Source organism: Colobus angolensis, unplaced genomic scaffold (genome assembly GCF_000951035.1).
Source record: "Colobus angolensis palliatus isolate OR3802 unplaced genomic scaffold, Cang.pa_1.0 Scaffold418, whole genome shotgun sequence".
Taxonomy (NCBI): domain Eukaryota; kingdom Metazoa; phylum Chordata; class Mammalia; order Primates; family Cercopithecidae; genus Colobus; species Colobus angolensis.
This window is the reverse complement of record NW_012117577.1, coordinates 1,464,353-1,491,764: the sequence shown is the minus strand read 5'-3', so window position 1 is coordinate 1,491,764 and position 27,412 is coordinate 1,464,353. Positions and strand designations below refer to the sequence as shown.

The 27,412-nt window shown below is 36.4% G+C and overlaps 1 protein-coding gene across 3 annotated transcripts; it reads right to left on the bottom strand.

Annotated features, from left to right (window-relative positions):
• Positions 1-45: 45 nt before the first annotated feature.
• Positions 46-26,946, bottom strand: PNISR (PNN-interacting serine/arginine-rich protein). 3 transcript variants are annotated; one of them, XM_011956443.1, is made up of 12 exons: positions 26,498-26,946; positions 17,736-17,815; positions 15,958-16,076; positions 13,953-14,144; positions 12,161-12,384; positions 10,572-10,743; positions 9,471-9,661; positions 7,414-7,551; positions 5,986-6,085; positions 5,224-5,277; positions 3,938-4,108; positions 46-3,029 (listed from the first exon to the last, which is right to left on the bottom strand). In XM_011956443.1, exons 3-12 carry the CDS (start codon positions 16,043-16,045, stop codon positions 1,939-1,941), a joined length of 2,421 nt encoding a protein of 806 aa, XP_011811833.1. In that variant the 5' UTR covers positions 16,046-16,076; positions 17,736-17,815; positions 26,498-26,946; the 3' UTR covers positions 46-1,938. The 3 variants fall into 3 exon arrangements, with proteins under 3 accessions (XP_011811833.1, XP_011811832.1, XP_011811836.1); XM_011956442.1 differs by lacking the exon at positions 17,736-17,815 and having other exon boundaries at positions 46-1,710; positions 1,943-3,029; positions 15,958-16,072; positions 26,498-26,585; XM_011956446.1 differs by lacking the exon at positions 17,736-17,815 and having other exon boundaries at positions 26,498-26,614.
• Positions 26,947-27,412: the final 466 nt, after the last annotated feature.

The following is a 27,412-nucleotide window of genomic DNA, read 5'->3' as shown; positions in this document are numbered from 1 at the left end:
CTCTAGTTCATATCTTGCCCAAAAATGTGCATATCATAGCCAACAGAATTTTTCTGTAGAATTTTATTTTGAAAATAATATTTCACTTCAAGATTGATCTAAAAAACATTTTAAGATATGAAAATGTTATACAACTTATCTATTACAAATTAATCAGATAATTCTGTAATTAGGTACACTGTGTTAGCTTGCCTACATAAAAAATATTGCACATTTTCCTTTATTTTGTCTCCAGATGTGATTGATGTCTAGACTATATAGAATTCCAAACTATTTTAAAGTTATTCTGTGAAATGTCATCTTTATAAATATCAGAACTAAATGCACTGTAAACAGCCATTTTGGTAAACATGCATTTATTCACAGTTGATTTATTTCCTTTAGATAAATGTATAACTGCTCAAAATTATATAATAACCTATGTAGAGGTACAAGAGCACACTATACAAATCTATTTCTATCTTCATGTTGAGGAAACACTGATCTTGGCAAAAATCTGGCATGATTTTTAGAATTAACTATTGCTGGTAAGAAGGCATACTTTAAAACTTTTCTGTGGCCTGCACCTGTTTTAAAATTAAAATGTAAAAGCATTTGTTTTCAGAGATTCATTTATCACTGAATAAGTGATTACATAAAAAAAAAAAAAGGACCCTGAAAGCAACTGAGTTAAAATGCTTTGAGAGCCCCATTCTACTCGTAAGTTATCAATGCCTTAAACTGTTAGACCACTCACTAATCGTAATTTTAAGAAACGGACAAAATCAGACAATTTTGATGTCATGAAATTGACACAAACCTGCATAATACAGCATTCCTCCATTAATTTGAGGTTTAAATATATACTTTAAAAATATAAATAAATATATTGAATCATGAGTCTTATTTCTATAACCCCAAAAAGTGTTTCAAAATGCTTCTAAAACAGAAGTGACTGTAGAATATAGTTCCAGACTTGACTATTAGTGTCAAACACAATCGTTCCTTACAAATAACTCTACTGGCGCACTGGCTTGATTGATTCCAGCAATTTCATTTTACAGGAGTGAACCACACGTTATACACACAGAGAATATATTATTTGAAAATCCCCAAAATAGGAAGAAAAGTTTAGAAAGTTGTCAAATACTTCCAAATGAAAAGTAAAGGTCTATTTCTAGCCCTCTTTCATAGCCTTAAAGTTGGAATCTGACAAAAGTCCATGGGTACAATTTACAAACTTTGACAAACTATTAAGTAAAAACCATTTTCTTTGGGGGAGGTGAGAGAAGGTACCTTTAAAACCTGTTATACAAAATTCCAGCTGCCTTTTGATAAAAGTACGTTCCTTAGATTAAAACCATAAAATTAAGGTGCAAGAGTTTAACAAAAATGAACTAAAGAGCTTTATTGACATCACAGTACATTCAAGAATAATTTTAAGAACATTACAGCTGAAAGAGAATGGCATGTTTATAGTCTTATTATGCACTATATTTTTTGAAAAAAAATGTAATACAAAGAAATCCTATTAAGTAACTTGGAGCAGCATTGGAAAAAGTACACCTATTTACAGATTAAAAAAAAAAAAGATTCTGGTTTCACCTACACAGCCACAATGTGCCTCTATAATGAGACAAGCCCTTAAAACTCATGGAATTTTTTTAAACAACATCATGGCATTCTTGCCACATCATTCCTCAGCGTTTACGACGGGGAGGGGTTGTTGATCTGAAAAAAAAGGGAAAAGACAAAATTTAAAAATAAAAATGTATTTTAAACTAAAAATCTGCAATTTTAAATAAATAATATTATATAGGATTTCTAACATTTAAGACTATGATTATTTATCAAGTACCAAACTGAGTTTATTAAAGAGAGAGAGAAAGGACACTTTCAACTTTGAATAAATTCAGTCAAATTTTTTAAAAAATCAGACAAAATACTTTAAAAAGTATACTACCTTGATCGGGACTTAGACTTGTGTTTGCGGCTTGCCTTCTTACCAGACCTTTGAGATTTCTCCATGGATCGCGATCGACTATGTTTAGGCTTCTTAGCCTTCTTTTCTTTGCTACTTCCTGGAGACTCAGAACTGCTCCTTCCACTAGAATCAGAGCCTGAATGTTTTTTACTATCTTTGGTAGTACTTTTCTTACTATCTTGTCTAGAATCATGTCTTATGATTTTAACAGATATAGAACCACTCCTAGAGAAAGTTCTTTCACTTTCTCGTTTCCTTTTTAATCTATCATCCTGACTACTGAACTTAAAATCTTTTTCTTCCCTTTTTTGTTTCTCTTTTCTTTTATCTTGTTCACGTTCCCTTTCTTTGTCTTTCTTTTTCCTATCTTTATCTACACTTCGACTCCTCTCCTTTTTCCTCTCTTGTTCTTTAGCCTCACCTTTATGCTTATGACTGTTCCCACTAAGATTTCCACGTTGATCATCAATTTTACGCCTATCTCGACTCCTACTGCGACTGGCACGATTGGTTCGTCTATCCCTTGAGCGACTTCTACTTCTACGTCTCTCTCGGGAAGGACTCCGATTTCGTCGTCTTTCTCTTTCAATGCTATTTCTATTAGATCTCCTCCTATCTCTAATCTTCACCCTAGCCCTATTGCTCTCTATTTTAATTCTGCGAGAGTAGCTTCTACTCCTGCTACGTCTAGCTTTGATTGTTGGAGATCTACTCCTACTGTGTCTCTTTTTCCTTTTAGGAGAAGAAGACCGAGAAGAAGTACGACTACTACCTGAGCTAGAACTGTATGAAGAGCTAGAGACAGTACTACTAGTACTACTAGTTCTGCTATTGCTACTGGAACTACCACTACTAGAACTTCCCGACCTACTCCTTCCTTGTTTTTCTTTCTCTTTATGCTCTTTTTTTGGTTCTAAAACTGATGTGGTTTCATTTGGAGTTCTCTTCTTTTCATTAACCACATCACCGTCTGCTTCTCTTGCTTCTAGTAGTGATAAACTATTTTGCTCTTTATGGATAAATTCATTCATCTCTTTTGTAACCCTTTCTGTCTGTTGCTTTTCTTCTGAAACAGAAAAAGACAAAAACACTAAGAAAATGTGAATGTAAAATTCTCATACTACCAAATGTCAAGCTACCAGACTGCAACAACAGAACACCACTTTCAATAGAATTACAATGCAAGCCATATAAGTAATTCAAAATTTTTTAGTAACCACATTAAAAAAGTAAAAATAAACAGGTAAAATAACCTAATATACCAAAAATATTATCATTTTAACACATAATAAATTTTTTAAAATTCTGTTTTCTTTTTCAAGTAAAGCTTTTGAAATCTAGCATGTAATTTATACCTACAGCACATGCCTAGCCACATTTCAAGTCCTCTATAGCTTGTAGTTAGTTAAGTTACCCTCCTGGACAGTGTAGCAAAATACAGTATCAAGATGTAGAGGTGCGTGTGAGGCAAGTAGGAAAAGACTTCCCTTTTGTCCAACTAAAGCAAAATTTTAAAGGTAAGTAAGTGGTTTATAGGGAAGTCTTAGCTGCTAACTCTTAATTACCTTTCTTAGATTTTTCAAAGAAGAAATTCGAAGTAAATTTTCCCTTTTGTTATTCCTATTATGTAAAGTATCTTAAGTAAAAAACTTCTAGGTTCTCTATTATCGTTACATATCCTAGCTACAAATTACGTTTCAATAGTCTTACAAATATATTTCTCCCATTTCAAAAGTAATCTTTTTCATTTCGAGAATTTTAACAGGAAATAAAAATACCCTAAATAGCTTGGCTTATAGCCACTGCAATGAATGGCTCCTAAAACAACCAAACAAAAATTGTGACTTTAGTTTGAGTTATATCACGTTATTTATAATATAGCCTTTATTTTATCCTTTGATATTTTTACGTTGGTTAAAAAATAAAAAGAAATACAAAACTGGACCAAAATTAAGTCTAAAAGGTATACTACACCTTCCATCTGTTTATCATGTAATAGCTGCTGTTCTTTTTCTTTTCTCCAAAAAGCTTCCTGTTTTTGCCGGATTCGATGCCGTAATTCTTCATCATCAGTGTCAGATGACTCAGAGCCTCTGTCACTCCTCTCATCTTCGCTGTCTCCTGATCCATAACCACCCAGTCCACCTGTGTGCATAAAGCTCAGTCTATCATACGAAAAAAATTATACTATGCACTAAAAACTTTTCAAGGTCTGAGAAGAAAGCTCATTTCTTTTTTCATTGCCTTTTCCCAGAAGAATATGCTTATTCGGGGTGGGGAGAAGTATACATTCAATGCTTAAGGAGTTCACAGAACCTTCAGGCAAAGGTTACTTAATATTTTATTCTTTCTGGACTATTTCATATCTTTCTCAATGTAAAGGAATCATAATGGGTTTGCTGTACTGTCCGTACTAACCAACAAAACTACTTAACAGGGCAGTAACAAAGCCACACTAAAGCTTAATCATGACCCTGAAAGTATTTCTAAAACTAACTTTTATTGTTCAAAGTTTAGAAATCCCTAGAGCTAAGCAATTCTTCCCTGAAAAAATCAGAATACTATAATCTCCCTGGTACAGAAATATTATGGTGCTGATACTACTCCCCACCCTGAAATGATATAAATAACCATAACAAAAACCACATGGGCATTTGGTTCTACCCACTTCTCTGCGTCCTCACAAAAATTAATTTGAAATGAAGATGTGGAAAAGGCAAATTCAGGCTTTTACAGCCTTGATAATATACCATGCAAATAGTAAATTATGAACACATCACTACTATTTTACTATAAGATAAACCCTTTCCTCTATATTAAAACTTGACTTGCCACAATACAATCTATGTAAGTTATTAAAAGCATTAGTGGATAGGTTCCTCCCTAAGGCATGTATGCAATAATTCTGAAAGTGAGCTTAGATATTATCATGGCTAAATTATGAATTATCAAGTACAAACTATAGGTGTTCACATATAATTATATATATATAAAATGCATATATTGGAGCAATAAGGAAATCTTCCAATATAACTTGCCCCAATAAACTATGAATTAACCATCACATTTATAAATTTCTCACTGTGAATGCGTCACTCAAAAAAATAGGCAAACCTTTTTAGACAGGATGACATAACCCTAAGACCTAGGTTTTTATAAACTGAGTAGGACTAATACAGTTTCAAAACAGAACACGTAGAGAGACAATGTATGTGTGATTTTTCCCTTTAGGCCCTTTCACAAATATGGAAAACACTTACCGAGTCCAGTGAGGGAAGCCAGTGCACTGGACTGTGCCAGCTGTTTTGCAGGAGCTTTGTATCACATCAACAACAGGAACAACATGTTAACACAAATAGCCACGATTTCATAGTCATGAGTCTATGGTATTGTTAAATCTACTACTATTGCTGCTTTTTGGGGAGAGAAGAAACATTAAAAACATAACATTCATTTTAAACCAGTATCATGTCTGGCTTTGAAATTATAACTCTGATGTGAGCTGAAATTGGTTTATAATGAGAAAAAATGTTGACAAGTATATCTGTATGTCTATTTCTGAGATTATGATATGTAACTTAATTTTTGTTTTCAATAAATTTTTAAGGTGTTACTAAAATATAGGGGTAGGGAATCACTTGCTTCTGTAAGAGATAACTGGTAAACTAAAAACTGAAGGTTGATAATTCAAAATTCATTAGTCAAAATAAACTGTATCAGAAGTCATACAATGCCATGTTATCTATAAAAAAAATCAAGTGAAATGAACTGAACATCAGGAATTTTCCACAATACATTTTAGAGGACAACAGCATGACTGCTAATTTGTACTCATGTAGGTCAAACAAAATATTTGTATAGCTCTAATATGGTGTCTACAAATCTAATCTTTAAGAGTTAAAACATGCAAGAGAATATTCAAATATCTGGTAGAAATCCAACAAGGACAACAAAAAAAGTCCAAAATAGTCATCAGAACCAAATACCCCAGGAAAAGCAAAATCAAAAACACCAAAATATACCTTTCGTTGCTTTGCGGTGTGCATCTTTGGCTACGTAATAAATTTCTTCATCTGTGACATCCAGTAGAATTTCTGTCAGAAGCATTTTTGTCAGCAACATCTAAAAAAGAGCATTTTATACAGTATTTCTAATGATTGTAACTACTAATAGTGTGACATCTTCAAAAATATTAAAATACAAAGTCATTTTTTTTTTTTTTTTCGGACAGAGTCTTACTCTGTTGCCCAGGGTGGATCATAGTGGTGTGATATCAGCTCACTGCAGCCCCCACCTCCTGGGTTCAAGCGATTCTCTTGCCTCAGTCTCCTAAGTGGCTGGAACTACAGGTGTGCACCACCACACCCAGCTAATTTTTGTATTTTCAGTAGAGATAGGGTTTCACCATGTTGGCCAGGATGGTCTTAAACTCCTGATCTCAAGTGATCTGCCTGTCTTGGCCTCCCAAAGTGCTGGGATTACAGGCGTGAGCCACCATGCCTAGCCAAAGCCAATTTATAAAATATTTTTAGACATCAGAGCAGTCATTCCAAGGAATAAAGTATCTTGAACCTTTTTCTGTTAACATCAAAACTTCAAAAAAATTCTAGCCTGGGTGCAATGGCTAACGCCTGTAATCCCAGCACTTTGGGAGGCTGAGGTGGGCAGATCACCTGGGGTCAGGTGTTTGAGACCAGCCTGAACAACATGGCGAAACCCTGTCTCTACTAAAAAAATACAAAAAATTAGCCGGGCATGGTGGTGGGCACCTGTAATCCCAACTACTTGGGAGGCTGAGGCAGGAGAACAGCTTGAACCCAGGAAGCAGAGGTTGCAGTTTGCCGAGATCCCACCATTGCACTCCAGCCTGGGCAACAGAGCAAGACTCCGTCTCCAAAAGAAAAAAAAAAAAATTCCAAAATCATATGGATCAAAGAAAAAAATATTATGAATGTGTCTGTATAGTAGAGACACTGAATTCAAAACACTTTTTTCTTTTTTTCTGAGACAGGGTCTCACTCTGTCGCCCAGGATGGAATACAGTGGCACCACCTCAGCTCACTGCAACCTCCACTTCCCAGGCTCAAACAATCCTCCACCACCTCCTGAGTTGCTGGGACTACAGGTGCACCTCACTATGCCTGGCTAATTTTTTGTAGAGACAAGGTCTCACTATAGTGCCCAGGTTAGTCTTGAACTCCTGGACTCAAGCAATCCCCCTGCCTTGACCCCCCATGAAGTACTAGGATTACCCCAGCCTGAAATCAACACATTTAAAAAAGTCCCTATTAATGAAAGTTTCTATAATTGTTTTAAGTTAAAAGGAGCATCTCTTCAATTAATAATACTGGTCAGCAGTTATAGTTTCTATTTTTTCCTCTAATATTGTCTCCAAAAAAAATTGCAAACAAAATAAATCTGTGTACATAGATAGAACTTTAACAATCTACCATTTGATACTCTTTCTCCTCTTCAGTCATCTCAGGGTCACTATGATCTTCTTGAGGAACTGGGGATGGACTTCTGGTGACTTTCCCACTACTTGCAGCCTCAACATTTTCAGTGTCTTCTTCTTCCTCATCACTATCCTATAAAAAATATAGTATGGTACTCCAAATTCATGTGTATCATGTAAAATCCTCATCTTACATACAGAAAATCTTCAACCCCAAATAAAAAGCCTATGAAGCAGAAATATGAGTGAAACTGCTATTTAAATTACATTTATTACAGATTTCATTTGATAATTTAAAAGTATAACCTGGGAAAAACGTAAGATTACAAGATGGCTTAGGAAAATAAATTATTTTTTCAATTTTCTTTTTCCCTTGGTCAATTTTAAACTTATTTTATAAATACCCAGAAAAACATAATGCCCAGAGACTGATTTAATTATTATCTATTACATATAAAGGGCCTGAGAGGCTTACAGAACTTTGGATAAATGGACCATAGACGTATTATTCAGTATAACTTTTACAGCTATATATTTAAGCTATTTACCTAAAGTTGCACGATTTAAAATGAAAAATCTCTAACCACATTTTTCAGGGCCAAGATCTCAACTGGCCCTGAAACTCAGTAAAACTTGCTTCTTTTTAGCTCCATAATGAAAAGATAAAAACGAGGTCTACTTCAGATTAAACAAATGCCAGCAGTTTGTCTCCTGTCTTTGTATGGTTTTAGGTTTCAAGATCCAGATAGCATGTGACTCTTTCCTTTGTCAGAGAAGTGTCCCCTAGTCACTTTTAATAATCCTAGTACGTAAAAGACAAGATGACCACCTAAATACTACTGTGGAAAGACTACCTGGACCAGGGGAAAAATATATGTAACACAATCCCACAGGCATTTGGGAGGAAAGAGGAAGGGTAATTTCCAAACAAATTTTTGATGCTTAAAAAAAATTTGGAACACCACTATTTCATGTAAGGATTTTTTTAAAAAAAGAGCGGGCAGAGTGCCTCACGTCTGTAATCCCAGCACTTTGGGGGGCTGAGGTGGGAGAATCACCTGAAGTCAGGAGTTCAAGACCAGTCCGGGCAACATGGTGAAACCCCATCTCTACAAAAAATACAAAAATTAGGTGGCAGTGGTGGTGTGCACCTGTAGTCCTAGCTATGCACTTGGAAGGCTGAGCTGAGAGGACTGATTGAGTACAGGAGTTCAAGGCTACAGTGAGCTATGACTGTGCAACTGCACTCCAGCCTGGGCAACAGAGTGAGACCCTGATCCCCCAACTGCCTAAAAAAAAAAAAAAAAAAAAAAAAAAAAAAAAAAGAGTAAGCTTCAACAGTGTTTTTCTGTTGTTTCTTATTTTTGTTATTTAACATCTAGAATAGAAACACAGATTTGGTACATGTCTTTTGGGAAAAATAAAAGTAATTTATGGAATTTAAACAAAACTAATGCCTGCCAAAATCTAGTTATTCTGCTCTTCTTGAGACTTACTTCTAAACCACAAAATGGCCGTGGAAGACAGACCAATTTTCTGAGTTGCATACTGGCCAGTGCTGTGGCTATCGTACCTGCTGAATAAAAAAGTTCCTAAACCACTCAAGCCATCTAACTGATGAAGACTTGAAGACTTTAAAATGCTGTTATACTTCCAGTGCTCATGTCAAAAACAATAAAAATTATTACATCCTCTGGTATATGTTTAAATGTTCAAAAGAGGGAGATTATATTTCTCTATTACTATTTTAAGGTAGATTTGTTTTATAATCTACCACTAGGGAGTCACCTGTACCATCATGAACAAATAGAGATTGTTTATCAAGATCTAGCCAGCTCTCTGGAATGAAATGTTTATAAACTTGTTTCCCATTTTCTCCTTACTGTATCTTCAGTAACACATATATAAAAACATAATCCTCAATACACTTAATGAACGTAATCTTAGGAACATCACTCTAATACTTTCCTATAGACTAAAATATCTATTTCAGTAAAGTTTTCACACAAACAAGATTATCACATGGCATTTCCTGTTGGGGATTCTACTTACAAATTTACTTCTCTGAGGTAAACGAGGGCCATCCCCTCCTTCAGCATCTTCTGTGGCCTTTTTTTCTTTTTTGGACAATTGTGAACGCTGTTGTTCCATTCTTTCTTTCTCCAATTTCTTCTGCTTTTCACGTTCCATTTTTTCAAGGCCTTCACGAATCCAAGCTGGAAGAGTCCTGCGTTTTACTGCGTCTGTTTCACATGGGAATATACACAAGTCAATTAAGTAAAATATTTCTACAAACTTGTGAGTAAATTTAAAAAATATCCCATTAAATATCAGATTTTCTTAAATGCCATCACTTTTACTAACAGTAGGGAACACTGCTCTAGTGCTTACAATCTGCCAGGACACAATGAAAGCATGTTAAACCACCATCATCTAATTTAATCCTTACAAAAAGCCCTCAGAGATCACTACTATTACTCCACTTATTTCCACAGGTGAGGAAACTGAGACTCGAAAAAATTAAGTGATTTGCTAGTAAGTTAAAAAAGTAGTAAAGTTAGACTCTTTCTAAAATGTAAAAAATAAAGATTTATTAATAAATGCTCCTGTTCATTAAATACTGAACGATTTAGAACTTTCCAGATATAAAGTGGCATAAATATGTATTTGTCACTTGAAATAGGCTGGCTCTAAAATGTTATTTAAAAATTGAAATTTTCTGCCAAAACACTTAGGGGAAGTGAAATAAGCAGAGGAAAATTAATCTGACAGCAGTGCATCAGATGAACTGAGAGTGGACAGAGACTGAACAACTAGGTTTAAAAGGTCTGAGAAGGGCTCATATATCTGCATAATGTACTGAAATGCCCACACTGAAGAAAATACCAAAATGATATGGCTAGCATAAATTTACACTTCATCCCAAAATCTGGAATTTAATGTAAAGATTTAAAGAAAATTATTTAAACCTTTTAATATTTTAGACCAGTATCATTTTTGTGAATTTAAGTTTTATGATCATAAAAAATAAAGTGTCAATTCCTAACACATCAGAGATACTCGAACAATTTTAATAAAACAAGACATCCCTTTTATAAAATGATAAATAAAAGTCATGCCAATTGTGGTCCACTAAACTAATTAAATAGCTACCAATTTGTGGAGGCTCCTGCTTCACAGGAAGTGCAATAGGTGAACGCTGACGATCCCTGAATGATGATGGCCTTTCTCTTCGATTCTGGGGAGGTGCTGGAGGTCCTGGAGGTCCTGGTTGCCAATAAGGAGGATGAAATCCACCTTGCGGTGGACCAAAAGCAGCCCCATGCTGAAAGAGTATTGCAGTTTATTTTTTCTTCAAATTAATACAATATACTCTCTGGGACACACGTGTGTTATGAACTGGGACAGTAGAAATCCATGTGTGCAGCACATCCAAGAATTCCATGGCTCTAATATCCACCGATACTTCTATAGTCCCAAGAACCTAGGCTTACTTTTCTTAAGATTTTCCGGCTATGTAAATGCAAAGAGGCTTCTAAAAGCCACCTGATAAGCTACTTTGAAGAAGTATATGAAATTTTTCATTCCAAATCCATTTACAAGCTAATCCTACCAACACTAAGACATCAAATAGATACTAATTTTTCTTTACCTAGACATTTTTGTCAATTTCAACACCCTACTTACAGTGAACAAAAAGTGAACTAAACAATTTAAGCTGTTTCTATAATCTTGCAGATATATTCATTTATAAGCAAAGATAGAAGTTACTGAATCATTAAATATTTTCTGCAATTTTGCTATTTTCAGAGGCTTTTCTAGGCCAACTGCCAATACAGCTCTTTGTCTTGTTTACATGGGATCTACCACACAAAAGTAGGGTAAGCAGATGTTCCCTGCCATTACATTTCTTCAAACAAGATAAAAACTGTTTTATCTGTATACCAAGTATACAACAAGTATCTGAATATTTATTAATGAGAGGATTACCATCTCAAGGTGAATATTATATGTCCATTATCAAATCTACCTTAGAATTCACAAAATAATGATTTTTCTTTCAAAATTTTAAATTATGATAGCAGTTTATAAGTTAATAATTGCAGTCAGTTACTTCAAAATGACAACTAGCACTATAATTTAAGGGTAGAACCTGGCAGAGGGAATAAAGTAAATAAAGCCCAGCATATGACACTATTCCCCACAGAGTTCTATGTCCCTAGGAATGAATTAGATGCTACAGAGGAAATTATATACAATTCCATTAACATGTCATGTCAGAATGGAAAAAAAAAATGACACTAGAAAAACAGTCATAATTCTACATAGCACAAGGAATTACACTTAGGAAAATGATCTATGTTGATGTGTTTTATTCATGTCTTAACCATAAGCTATATTCAATTAGTGTGCATTCTCTAGTCTTTAACATTTAAATATACCATTTTGAAATATAAATTAGAAAACAAAACATATAGCTATTGCACTTACACATTTTTAATTTTTTCAAAAATTTTCCCTAATGATCTTTTATACCATTTTCCTAATGAAGTAAAACAAAATCAGAAAACAAATTCTAATTATTTTAATACTCAAAAATTGATAACTTTTCTGAGACAGAATGTGCTTATTTATACAAGTCTGAAAAGTGAAACACGTATCTTAGGTATTCTTGATGAGACACTTCCAAAGAATGGATTACGTGCACATCTACAATATTAAAGCAACAAAATATCTTTCACCTGATAGTCAAACTGGTTCACTGGCCCCACTGCAAAATTATCGGGTGGTCCACCAAAGTTGTGATTGTTCTGGTTAAATATATGCCTGTTGTCAGGGGCAAATTCCCCACTGTCCTGACTGTTGCTGTCTTCAGAAGGAGGAACAATGTCCATTGGGCCTGGTGTTGGTGGCATCCATGGCTGATCTGGAGGGGGGTGTGGGGGTTGCTGATGCATTCCCCATTCTATTTAAGATTTAGGCATAAAAACATTCAACAGGGGGTTATAACAAAATCAACACAAAATTTTAAGATCTCAAGAAAGATTTTTCAGTAAACATACAGATTTAAAAAACAACTTATGACTTCTTGGTCAAATTCCTTTTGTCTTAAAAATAAGCAATAAACTAAACTGTCATATGCAATTCAAAATGAGGTAATTCCACTCTAATTCACACCCTAACCAAATGCCCAACGTTATTTTTAACAAATGTACCCAAATCCAAAGCACTATTTTTGTTGAATTTTTATATTTCTGTTTAGTAACAACACCACAAAAATAATACCTTGAGGTTTTATATAATTTCTTTCTTACACGAACACATTTATCCTCACAACATCCCTGTGAGGTAGGGAGAAATCAGGTATTATTTTTGCCAATTTCGGGAGGGAAAATTGAGGCACACAGAGGTAAACCACTTGCCCAGGGTCACAAAGTAGAGTAAAACTAAGGGGTAGGGATGCCAGGGAGAGTCATTTGGGAACTTAAACGTAGGAACTAAAACATTTTCAAATGTGGGGAAATTTCATTTTCAAGACAGCTAGAAATGAACTACCTCAAAGTATCAAAGATTAAAATATTTATGTTTTTAAAAGTAATCTGAATTCTCATATTTTTCATTTTAAATGAGAGACTCATTCTGTCACTCACACTGGAGTGCAGTGGCGTGATCACAGCTCACTGCAGTCTCAATCTCCTAGGCTCAAGCAATCCTCCCACCTCAGCCTCCTGAGTAGCTGGGACTACAGGCACGCGCCTCTATGCCTGGCTAATTGTTAAGTTTTTTTTTTTTTTTTTTGTAGAGACAGGGCCTTGCTATGTTGCCCAGGCTGGTCTTAACTGAGGTCTCCATTCTTATTAGGAGAAACAAAAAGTATTAATAGGGAAAGGAGGTTATGACTTCACCATCAGCATACCCAAATGTGAGGCTAATTCCTCCATAGTTTCAAGTGACTATTAAAAAAGAATAACACAAGCCATGGAAGACTGAATTAGCATCAAGAAATCTACATCATACTGTGCAATAAAACAAACAAAAAAGTAAAACACACAAAAACTTATGAAAGATCACTATCTGAAAAAAAAAGGGAAGAAAAAGGTAGGCGGATGGTCGGGGCAGAGTATATTTGACAGACTAATTTGTCACACAGTGACACAATTTTTCTTTAATTAGAGGCTAGACATGTTTTACTCTGCCAGTGCTGCTTCTGAAAAGGCCAGAGGTTGCAATAGAGAGACAAAGAATGCTCTCTTCCCTAGATGCCAAGTGAGGTTTCCAGAGTGTTCCCAGCCCCTGTCAGCCTAGGAATGAAGAACCAAGAAATGAATCAAACTGAGTGCCACAATGCTAGCAGAATGAGTACAGAATAATTTTAACCACAAAATGTCAAAGTCAAATCAAATTGAAAACTGCCTATTTTTTAAGAAGCATTAATTTCAGGAAGTCATACTACTAAGCAAATTTAAAAATTTAATAATAATCTTCATTTTGTTTTTTAAAAGTCCTAAAATTGTGAAAACATAAACAACAAACCTGGTTGCTGCCACATTCTGTTGAAGTTTGAATCCCCTTGGAAATTCCCATGATTGTTTGGACCAGATTCCATTGTAGACATATCTTGTCCATTTGGCATCATTCCTGGTGGTTGTTCTACCATGCTTTGTTGTCCTGAAGCTTCTCTTTGGGCAATCCAAGCTTGGGCCAATGCAGCCCAGTCAATCTGGCCTAACGTAAATTAACATTGAATTCAACATTCAGAATGTAGGAGCTAAAAGAATAGTGCCTCTATGTAAAGCAAGCATCTCAATTATTTCTTAGATCTTAAATATTTCAGACAGAGAGGGTATGAGGGAAATTAGAAAAAATTTTTTAAAATGAGAGATCTTAAATATTAAAGCATACTGTGTCTGAAAGGGTGCTTAACAAATAACCCATATTCAGCCTAAAAAATACTGTAACTATTTAACACTTTCAGAAAAGAACTCCACAAGAACACTCTTAACCCATTTCTAATATTAATTCATATAAAATTTATCCCCTGTATCTTACTTTACTGAGTTTTTAAATGTCATCACCTTTACAAAAAAAAATCACCACAAAAATAATCAAATGCTATCATTTCTTTCTTCAACACATCCTATTTATCTTTCCAGGCCTGCATTCGAGCCTATAGGCCTTGGATGAGTGCAGCTACCTAACTCTGTTTTTCCTTATGGTTGCCCTTCTTTAAGTAAGGCTCCCTTCTCTAGCCAAAACATGACTAGCGTAGTCTGGTTACAACTTCTTAGCCAATCTTTACTCAAAGTTCATTTCCCCACTATCTTGAAGACTCTCTTCTCAAGATATATTTTTTCAATTTTTAAATTTTTACCTATCTATCTATCTATCCACCCATCTATCCATCCATGATCCATTGATCCATCCATGTAGAGTCCGGGTTATGAGCCTGGCTAATTTTTGTATTTCTGGTAGCGACGGGGTTTCATCATGTTGCCCAGGCTGGCCTCAAACTCCTGAGCTCAAGCAATTTGCCCACCTCAGCTTCCCAAAGTGCTAGGATTACAGGCGTGAACCACCGCACCTGACCTCTCTTCCAAAGTATCTATATTTAACATTTCAAGACCTTTTTAATACTTTTTATTTTGCAAATCCACTCAAAAATGCATTAAGATCTAATATTAATAAAGTAAACAAAGTAGAATAAGATATGTTTTTCTGCATCTTACTTTAATGAAGATTAAATAGGTATTCTCTTACAGTTTGAAACACTGGCATGACCCCTATGGGGTTACATATGGCAATGTGCATCTGAAATTACCATGACTTAGCAAACCTATCTCTTTTCATAAGAAAATAATTGGACAAGTGAATAACGATATGTACACAAGATTACACTAAGTGTTTTAAAAAGTGAAAAGCTACAAATAATAAAACATTCAAAAGTGGCTTTGTTAAATTATGGTACAATCCTACAACAGAATGATACACGGCTATTGAAAAAAGAAATAGCATCAGATTAACCCAGCGAGGGCACAGCAATGTAACTGGTCTTATGGATGAAACAAAATTGGCCACTAGTTAATAACTGTTAAAGCTAAGTAATAAATGGGGGGCTCCCTGTACTCTTCTACCTTTGTATGTGTGCCTGAAATAATCCATAGCAAAAAAATTTTAAAATGATATAGCATACCATCCAGTTCAATATGATACACAACTTTAAGAGTCAGAATTCACATAAGTGTGTTCTTCATAAGCAACCTATTTTAGGCTTTTCTCCTTCTTTAGAAAAACAAGGACTAAATCAGTTTAAAAAATGTAAAATCTTCAAAAAGCTTTCTATCTTTTGAGAGTCTTCCAAAGGGAAGTCCATTTCCTGCTATATAAGCTATGGCAAGGCTATTTATGAGAACATTAAATTCTGACTATAAAATGGTCCAATACACCAATCTTAATTCCATATCCCTTAACCCTATCATATGTCTTCTACCCATTTCCACATATCCAACCCCACCCTTTCAAATTCAATTGGTTTCCTTACTTGGATCCTGTTGGTGCTGGAATGACTGCATCCATTGTTGCTGGTTCAAGGGCCACTGCTGCCAAGGCTGTCCTCCTTGATCCCACATCCCTTCTTTTAAAATATACTTGATTTTCTATCTTCAATAAATTAAACATAGTTTAAAAACTATAGTGAGTTATTTAATCTTAAAACTTCACATCAGAAATTATTTTATGATGATACATTTATTTCATTAGAGGTCTAAAATTGTCAATAGCTTGCCAGAGGCCAACTAGAATTTTTAGGGTACCAAACAAGAGGTAGAAAATTTTACGTTAATGCTGGTCTCAGAATTTGGTGGCAAGCATAACAATGAATTTAGCTCAAAAAAGACTTAAAAAAAAAAAACAACTCTATTTTTTGTATAATATAAATTTCTGGACAATTATTTTGAAGATTGTAGGAAAAAAGTGATTTCATTTCTCCCCAATCGAGATTCCTTTAAGATAGTAACCAAACAGCTTCAGTTGATGAAAAATTCTTCCTCATAAATAATTACAGCTAATAAAAATGAAAAAATGCAGAATATAATTAGAAAACTATCATATTGCCAAAGTAATAAAATATTAAGTCAGGAAACCTTACAAGAAAAGTTGATGAGAAATCAGAAATTCAAAGGTTGCCAAAATATCACCCCTACAGATTATTAGGTGTCTACTATGCTCGCAGAATCACTAAGAATTCTCATAATAAATATTTAACTGAGTCCAATTGAGCTTTTGGATTTTACTTACAATATAAAGCAATTCTACAGAATAAAGAAATGAGATAAACTGTATAAATCCAGAAAGTAAGACAGCCTCCAAGACTTGGTTTCTTAACATATAAATAGCATGGAAAAGATGGGAGGGAAGGTACTTTATGTTAATAACTATTAAATCTAGGAGATGGTATGGGGGGAATCATCACACTAGCTCAACTTTTCTGTAAACTAGTCTGAAAACATTCCTAATAAAAGGTTTAAAAGCCTTACAATTCTAGTATCTTTGTACTTTATCAAATACTGATACACAACCCTGTTCAAGAACCAGTGACTCACACAACCAGGGCATGGTTTCTTCTTTATTTTTGTATCCCAAGGCTTAGCTCATAGCAGGCATTTAATAAATGTTTACTAAATGAATCCTTCTAGACTGATCCTTTCCTGTATGCTAAAAAACAAGATAAAAGCAAGCCTTTGTATTGCAGGATCACAAAAAGTAGGCAAGTTGGATAACAATAAAATAGAGACATTAACTCTAATAGGACAACTGGAGATTACAATTCAGGCCTTTAAAAGTTTCCAACTCCAGTCTTCGCAGCATTCCCAGAATGCCATACAGGTATAGTTCTATCTGCAGCAGATCCTAATCCCTCAAATGAAAAGCACTGTGGATTATGGGCGGTGTATTTCTTTTGTTACCTTGATTTACTTATGAGTCAAATGTACCCGTCTTCAAGTTACACTAATCAATTACAACGGCATTATTAGAATATGGCAAAATAGGCACTAGATAGCACAAATGAGGCCAACAACTGGTTTGGGTATCAGTTCCAAGTTAAATATATTTCTTTTTCTAACCCCTCTTCAGTGTTTCCTTCTTCCTCCCATATGTGTCCTCTCCAGTTTCCCAAGTACACCTTGAGAGCCCTTTAAGGCTAAATAGGTTATCAGAGCCCCCGAAAAGTAATTTCACTTACAACTTTAATTAAGAGTTAACATATAAATAATAAATAGGAAACACCAAGAAGACACACCAACTGCTATTTAAACTGACCTCAGAGGTTCACCTTCTGTTTAAAACTTAGGTTGATTCACACTACAGCTTCGAAGCATAGCAGCAAGATTATGTATGCCCTAGGGGGAAAAAAAGTAGATATCTGCTTATAGATTATCATGATTTGCATAAAAATAAATTCTAGACCACCTCCAAGTTAGTCACTTTTCCTTGCATTAACTTTATAATGGGGAATTATTTTATCATAATAAAGTTAAGGAAAAGAGATACACCAGAAATGAAGAGGCAAAACATTTTAACATCTTTTTTTCTTTCCAAGTATCCTTTATTTACTTGAACAATTCCTTCATAATAAAAAACAATGTCAAACAATTTAGAGATTGAGAAAAAATGAACAACAAACATTTGAAATGAAGATCTCATCCACCTGTTATTAACTTAGATGATACAAATAAGGTAATAAAATGTATTAATTTAAATTTTCCTATAGAATACTATGTTTAGAAATTAACATTAGCAAGGAGAGAACAGTTTGTTCCTGAAATGGTTTAGTTTCCTTTTTATTCAATCAACAGCTTTTACAGTTGACAAAAAGACAAACATATTCATCTTTTTATCTTCAATAAGGTACAAGAAACCATCTTGCACATAGCAGACACTAAATAAACAAGCAGTGTCTAGTTATTACTTTCTGTTTAAAGGCAAATGATGAGGAAGCTGTTAACTTCTACTTATGAAAACCAAAAAGCTTGCTGTGCTTTCCAACGCTTTAACAGCTTATCAGAGTTCAATGCATAATTTTCCTATCTTAAATTGTAAACCCATATAATACAGACATTATCAACAGCTGTATAAAGTGCCTACTGAAACTGAAAATGTGCACTTACTAAAACTATTTAAATGATGAAAATGATGTATAATGACTCCCTACCATCATTCCCAATCCATAAATTTACTTTTCCAGAAATTACTCTAAATAAAGGTTGTTCTTACTCTTGTTTAATGGTTGTCATGGACAACTTTTTTAGCTCCCCTTTTAAGTTTTCTGGTTACCACCTGTCACCTAGACTTCAGAGCACAGGCTCTGGTTCTGGATGCCTACCTACATCTGTTTGTTGGTGTGAACATGAGTAAGTTATACTCTAGTCCTTGGTTTTCCAATCTGTGAAACAGAAGACCTAAATACCTATACTCCAAAGGATTATTGTGAGGATTAAATAAGAAACACATAAAAACTAAGCATTGGAAGTTTCAATTTGTGGTGATTAGTATCAATACTAGAGCTTTCTCACCATTACTTTTGGTAGCACTCTTCAAGTTAACAACTCTTAGGGGGTTTTAAAAAAAAGGTGATTGGTCAAGCGCAGTAGCTCACGCATGTAATCCCGGCACTTTGGGAGGCCAAGGCGGGTGGATTAACTGAGGTCAGGTGTTCAGGACCAGCCTAGCCAACATGGTGAAATCTCGTCTCTACTAAAAAACACAAAAATTAGCCAGGCGTGGTGGTGGGTTCCTGTAATCCCAGCTACTTGGGAGGCTGAGACAGGAGAATTGCTTGAATCTGGGAGGCGGAGGTTGCAGTGAGCTGAGATTGTGCCATCGCACTCCAGCCTGGGCAACAAGAGAAACATCATCTCAAAAAACAAAAAGTGTGATCAAGCCAATCCACTTCTGCTCAATTCCATTTCTTCTTCAGAAGCAAATCTAAAACTTACAGAGGTTTCACTTTATCTTTGAAAGAATTCTTTAGTCTAAATTTGTCTTTCTGTTTCATAGGTTGAAGCTTTTATTGTTATAATTATTACTATTTTTTTTTTTGAGAGGGAGTCTTGCTCTGTCACCCAGGCTGGAGTGCAGTGGCATGATCTGGGCTCACTGCAACCTCCACCTCCTGGGTTCAAGCGATTCTCCTGCCTCAGCCTCCTGAGTAGCTGGGATTACAAGTGCCCGCCACCATGCCTGGCTAATTTTTGTATTTTAGTAGAGACGGGGTTTCACTATGTAGGTCAAGCTGGTCTCGAACTTCTGACCTCAAATGATCTGCCCCTCTTGGCCTCCCAAAGTGCTGGGATTATAGGTGTGAAGCACTGCACCCGGCTAAAGCTTTTATTTAAAAAAAAAAAAAAAAAGTTTTCCTACGTACAGAGGTTTTAATTTGCATATTTTCAAGAGTTTGATTTGTATCACCTATAATTATTTTTCTGTATGTTTAAAACAGCCACTTCTACTTTTGCTATATTTTTAGAAGCTGTTCTTCCCTAAAGTTTTAATGGAAGCTACTATTCAAGTAATACAATGTTTGGGACACTTAGGCTGAGAAAAATAGAAAAAAGATGTGAAACTGAGAAAAGCAGAGCAGAATAAAAAAACAGTAAAGAAGGTGATGGTAAGTTAAGGAAGTTAGAAGTTAAGGGCTGTTTATTAAAGTGCTTTAATTAAGTCTAGAGTTGAGAAACTTGATTTAGTTATAGAGGATGACTACTGGATGAGGGCATAGGTGGAACACCAAATGGTTAGTCTTTTAAGACAATTTACCGGCTGGGCACGGTGGCTCACGCCTGTAATCCTAGCACTTCGGGAGGCCGAGGAGGGTAGATTACCTGAGGTCAGGAGTTCACGACCAGCCTGGCTAACATGGTGAAACCCGTCTCTACTAAAAATACAAAAAAATTAGCTGAGCGTGGTGGCACGGGTCTGTAGTCCCAGCTACTCGGGAGGCTGAGGCAGGAGAATCGTTTGAATTTGGGAGGTGGAAGTAGCAGTGAGCCGAGATCGCACCACTGCACTCCAGCCTGGGGGCCAGAGCAAGACTCCACCTCAGAAAAAAAAAAAGACAATTTGCCATTACGGCATCTTAACAAAACTGTATATGCACATCCCTCTGACCCAGCAATTCCACTGCAGGGTCCTAAACCATGAATGTGAATATTCATACCATAACTCAAAAATCAGCAGCATATCATGTAACAGTAAACACCTGGTTTCAGTGACATTAAATTAAAGGCAAGTTAAATAAAAGTGAACCATACAGTAGATTCCTATTCAGTCATTAAAATGAGTAAGGTAGATTTCTACTTCTACATACTGATATGTATTACTGTACAAACTGCATTAAGTGCAAAAAAAGGGACTACAATCTGTCCCTTTTCTATAAAATTTTAATATTAAGTCCAAATTTCGTTTTCATAACCAGAGTTACCTGTTTTGGATAAGATTATCAAAATTTACTCTAAATCCTATAAGAAAATGAGACAGAGGACATTTGCCCAATGTCTCACAGTTGAAGAAGTTTGTGTAATGTTTACTGCCTGTACTAGTCATTATGGACTGTGTTCATTAGCTTCATTTGGTTCTTTGTATCTTTAAAAAATCTGTATTTTTTCTAAAAAGATATATTCACAGAATAAAATAATTCAAAGAATACAGAAAGATATAAAATAAAGATTAAAATTATCTGATTCCTATTTCCAATTCTTAGAGCTTAGCAGTTTTGAGATGATTTTGTAATTTAGTAATTTTCTATACATAACTGCATTTTTTTTTTTTTTTTTTTGAGACGGAGTCTTGCTCTGTCGCCCAGGCTGGAGTGCAGTGGCATGATTGCGGCTCACTGCAAGCTCTGCCTCCCGGGCCCACGCCATTCTCCTGCCTCAGCCTCCCGAATAGCTGGGACTACAGGTGCCCGCTACCATGCCCAGCTAATTTTTTGTGTTCAGTGGAGATGGGGTTTCACTGTGTTAGCCAGGATGGTCCTCAATCTCCTGACCTTGTGATCCGCCCGCCTCGGTCTCCCAAAGTGCTGGGATTACAGGTGTGAGCCACTGCACCCGGCCCATAACTGCATTCTTAAAAAGAAAAGGCCTCAAGTGGCATCATTTTTCATGCATTGGGCAAATGTCCTCTGTCTCATTTTCTTATAGGATTTAGAGTAAATGTTGATAATCTTATCCAAAACAGGTAACTCTGGTCATGAAAACAAAACTTGGACTTACGTTAAAATTTTGTAGACAAGGGACAGATTGTAGTGAAGACTTGGTATAAAACTAGGAAATACTTAAACTTCTATATATGTTTCAGCACATAGCACAATGCTTGATAAGGAGTTTCATTAACTATTTTTTAATTAAAGAGTAAGATTACAAGTGATTTTATGGCAAGGATTTAGGAACGCTACTCTTTCTTCCTTCATCTTCACTACTAACAAATCTAACAAACGCAAAACCTAGAAAACAGAAGGAATACACAAGCACAACACACAGTAATCAATGGATACATATTTTAAAATTTCACTATGGTTTAACGAAATAACATAACCTTGTACCATTAAAAATGACATTTACAAGTTGGTTTAAAAGTGATTTGGAAAATGTTGATAATTTAAAGATGGGCATTTGCTACCCTGTTCTTTTCCACTGTTTGAAAGCTTCCATTTAATAAGTTAAAGATGATATACAATACTTTTTATAGAGGGTCTGCATTAAATTTTCATGTTTTTGTCTTGGCTCAAACAAGAATCTTCTTTAGGGGAGAGAAAACATTTTATAATAATTTAAATTCTCCATAATGTTTTGTCCATATTAAGTGGTTAAATATTTATAATTCACTGAAATCTTAGCAAGTAAATACATTAATGTTCAACCATGAAAATGGCATTCCAATACTGCTACTGTGATTTTATAACATCAAAAATTGATACCAATTTATTCACTCTTCCTTTAGACTTAATTTTAAAGTTTGTTAGGCTTGAGTTTTCAAGTTCGGAGAAATCTGGTTAGTGATGGGCAAGGCTGCAAGACTTTCCTAAGAGTTATTTCCTTTTATGGAGTAAAGTTAACTGCTATTTCCTTGGAAAACAAATGGGGTCTGGGAAGAACAGAAAGATGAATAACCAAGGTTTGTATCAGATCATCAAAACCATCACACACTGCTGCAAAAAAAATCAAGTGATAGCTATCACCAGTGTTATGGAATGAACTGTGTCCCCGTCCAACAGATACACCGAAGTCCTAACTCCTGATACTTGTGAATATGTCCTTATTTGGAAATAGGGTCTTTGCAGATGTATTCAAATTACAATGAGTTCACACTTGATTAGGGGTGATCTTATTAAAAAAGAAACATAGACACTTACAGGGACAATGTAACATGACCAGAGTGGTACAGATTGGAGTAGATGGCTCTAAAAGCCAAGGAACATCAAGGATTGACAAGAACTACCAAAAGCTAGGAAAAGACAAGGATCCCCCACAAAGCCATTAGAGAGCATGGCCCTATGAAAAGCTCAATTTTACACTGTTAGCCTTCAGAACTGTGGAAGAATAAATTTCTGTTGTTTGAAACCAGCCAGTTTGTGGTAATTTGCTACGGTATCCCTAATACAACCAGAAATGGCCATCATCTATTTTAGAACTTCATTGCTTTGCAGTCCTAAAACGACTTGTTTAAATAACAATCACTTATTTATTTTTGAGATAATCTCACCCTGTTGCTCAGGGTGGAATGCAGCAGCGTGATCTCGGCTTATGGCAACCTCCACCTCACAGGTTCAAGCAATTCTCGTGCCTCAGCCTCCCAAGTAGCTGAGACTACAGATGCATGACACCGCGCCAGGATAATGTTTGTATTTTTAGTAGGGATGGAGTTTCACCACGTTGCCCAGGCTATCCTCGAACTTCTGGCCTCAATGATCCATCCTCCTCGGCCTCCCAAAGTGCTAGGACTACAGGCATGAGCCACCCTGCATGGCCAAAGTGACAATCATTAATATTTACAAAAGTCACTCCAAGACTGTGACAGAGATGGATGAGAATTAAAATGTGGTATTTTAAAGTCCTTGAGCATCAACTACAAAATCAAAGAGCTACAAAAACACATCTATCATTTGATGCATAGGATGAAATATTTCTCAAATCAACCACAAAGCTGAGAAGCCAGAAAACAGAACAATTCTCTTCGCCCCTGACATTTCAGTCTCACATATAAGTTGACTGACCTCAAAGTCAAAAAAGAATTTATTTGTTTAATTCAGATTAGGTGGAAATGGCACTGGTAAAGCTTAATCTTACAATCATTTGAAATATGGAAAACAGAATTTTTGCTACTTTATGTGACATGCATTTTAGTATATACTGAAATATTTGCAGCTTGTAGCTCAAAAGACATATTTTTTAAAGTGGAGGCCAAGGATGGCGGCTCATGCCTGTACACCCAGCACTTTGGGAGGCCAAGGTGGGTGGATCACTTGAGGACAGGAGTTCAAGACCAGCCTGGCCAACATGGCGAAACCTCCACTCTACTGAAAATACAAAAATTAGCCGGGCATGGTGGCGCATGCCTGTAGTCCCAGCTACTTGGGAGGCTGAGACCAGGACAATCACTTGAACCCGGGAGGCGGGGGTTGCAGTGAGCCAAGATTGTGCCACCACTGCACTCCACCAGCCTGAGCAACAGAGTGACACGCTGTCTCAAAAAAAAAAAAAAATTGCAGAATTGGATAGTTGGTTATAAATAACCCCCTCCCAAATAACAATAATTTAAAAATAAATGTAGAGAGAGTGCCCAAAATGACATCCTAGTAGCAATGAGCATACCTAGGCACTAGAACTTGGTTTTAGTATCGTTCTTCAAAAAAAGGAATCAGGGATCCTTAAATAGCTGATTCTAGGACTGCGACAGGAAATGTAAAAGATGAGTCTGGAGCATGTATACTGCCAGGAAGTAATAAAGTGCTAAAAAAAAAAAAAAAAATTGATAGGAACACATCAAAGGACTGTTCTCCTTTGACAGCTCAAAGAGCTGCCAACGGCCAAAGCTGGAACAATTTCAGCAGCAAAATAAAGAAGTACTGGATTATAATACAAGTTATGTAATAAACATCCACAGGGCCATAATGATATGATAAAATAAATTAACAAATAAATGGCAGGGAAGAGACAAATCTCCCACAGAGAATTCCAAATAAATTATGTAAATATTCCACCCTAACTGAGGAAGAGCACAACTCTCCATTCAGTAAGCGTGGGCTCTGCAAAGTGACTTCCTTCCAAAGAGAACAGTATAAAAAGGGGTGGGGGAAGTAACTTTACAGTGGAAAATCTAACAAACACTACTCCAGAAGGGTGATCAAGGTCAATAACAATGTGATAAGTCACCTTGATAGTATCTACCCTTGATAGCATGGGCTGAAAAGGGCATCTTACCTCTGTGATCTTCCCCTAACACAGTCCGTAAAGCCATTTTAATCATGAGAAAAATGTCTGGCAAATTCCAAAAGCAGGGCACCCTACAATGTACCTGACCCATACTCCTCAAAAATGTCAAGGTCACTGTATTAATTTGGTATGCTTGCCATAACAAAGTACCAAAGACTGGGTGGCTTAAGCAACAGAAATTTATTTCTTCACTGTTCTGGAGGCGTATAGTCTAAGACCTATGGGGTTGATTTCATTCTGAGGTCTCTCTCCTTGGCTTGTGGACGGTTGTCTTCTCCCCTACGTCTTCACATCGTCATCAATCTGTGTCCTACTCTCTTAAGGACAGCAGTTATTAATATATTGGGCTAAGGTCCACCCTAGTAACCTCACCTTCTTTAAAGACCCTCTCTCCAAATACAGTCACGTTCTGTAGGGATTTCAAGATAAGAATTTTACAGGGGCACAATTCAACCCTTAACAGTCATCAAAAACAAGGAAAGCCTGAGAAACTGTCACAGCCAAGAATATACAGCCTAAGAATATACAACAACTAAATGTAATGTGATATCCTAGCTGGGATCCCGGAACAGAAAAAGGACTTTAGATAAAATGTGAGGAAGTAGGAATAAACTATGGATATTAGTTAATAGTTTATCATTACTGGTTCATTAGTTGCAACAAATGTACCACACTAATATCTATTAATAAGAGAAACTGTGTGTGTAGTGGGGACGTCCTACGTGCTCACCGTAAACAAAAACTGTTCTAAAACATAAAGTCTTTTAGTAAGTTAAAGAAAAAAACCTCTCTCAAGAACATCTTTAAAGAACTGTTTTATTTTCTCTATAAGCCCTTTGACACTTTGCAAAAAAATTCCACAAGTAAAATCTTTAGTAGTCTGGTTTCTGTTGGTTTTGCCCTGCTGCACTCAAATGAGGAATTCCAAGTTTATTTTGTTTTATTTGGGGGCAGGAGGAAGTAAAAAGATGTAAAAGATTAATGTTGAATTAAAATCTTAAGCTAGAATGTTAATTTAACAACCCACAAACAAATTTGTCTAGTGCTCAATTTGTTCAGATGACGATACCATCCCCCACAGGGTAAAAAACTGAATTATCGGATACTACCTGTTCCTTTATTGAAGCTTAACACATATAATATCTATCATTAGGTAAGGACACACGAAAAACCCAAACTGAGGAACCGCGCCTGCGTAGTCGGAGCCTCAAAGGGTATAAGCTCCAGGTCGGGAGCCCCCGCCTCCTCCGGCCCCCGAACCCCCTCCCCACAAGGGGGTTCCCACTGCGCACGCGCAGTGTTTAACGGCCGGTCAGGAACCCAACAATTAGTCCCTTCTCGTCCGAGAGGAAACTGTTAGAAGATGGGGCCGTGAGCACTCTCTTTAACAGGGACATTTCCTTTTCAGCGAAAGCACCGCTCTGATTTACCAAGTCTGGCGGACTGCACCGCTTTAAAGGAATGAGGTTCCAGCGGTCGCGCCAAGCAGCGTAGGCAGCCTATTTTAAGTTACGCTACCGTCGCCACAGAAACCAAGAGGGTTGTAATGGTCCGGCAAGTGCCCACGTGTAATTGTTCTCCATCACTTACCCACTCTAGTTCGGGAACACTCTTGTCGCCGCCGTTCCGGTAATACCTCTCCAACGCTTTCGATGCTTCTACTTCTTCAGGAACAAGACAAGATGGCGCCCGATTTGTCTCACCCGGAAGTAAAGAATAATAACATCCGTTCGTCATCTGAAGCCATACCATCTCTCATCTAGGTTTGTGAACACGTGATTGTGCCGATTGACATGTTACGGCGCCATGTTTATTATGGGCAAAACCATCTCTACTTTGGTCAACACCGGGTAACTGAACCATTCCTGCACATTACTTTTTAATGTAGCCGGCGCCATTCCCGACCCATCTTTATCTTTATAGTGGCCAGAAAGCCAAGAGCGTAAGTGTTATATACACAGGGCGCTTCAAATTTTTTACTTTAGTAACGTGATCTTCCTTCAAGGGAAAGTATGTTCTCTCCTGGAAACACTCCCGCCTTGGAGAAGGGGTTGAGTTCGCAACTCCACTTACAGACTACGGAGGAACCCCAGGGTCAAACCAAACCAATTCAGGCCAGTTGCTTAGCGCAGTTCAAGTTGCTTAGTGCGCTGGAAGCGGCATTTCAGGCAGTCCAACATCTGGCTCGAACCTTCTCAGAGTATTCCAGCGCTCAAGTGAGAGTATTCTAAGGATGGAATACTCTCACTTGAGCGCTGCCGAGGGTTCCGCTTGAGGGAAACGAGTTTGTGAATGTGAGCAGTCTGGGTCGGTAGCGAAAGCGGAGACCTTAGCTGACCCCGCTGCTTTTTCTTTGTTAACCTCAACACATCGCGCCCCCTTCCGGGAACACTTGCTCATCTCTCCTTCGCTTAACTAGTCTCGGTTTTTCATTATCTGTGACCTTTAGGGAACCGTGGCGGGGGCGGGGAAGTCTGGTTTCCGTCTTGCTGCTTTCCTTCAACT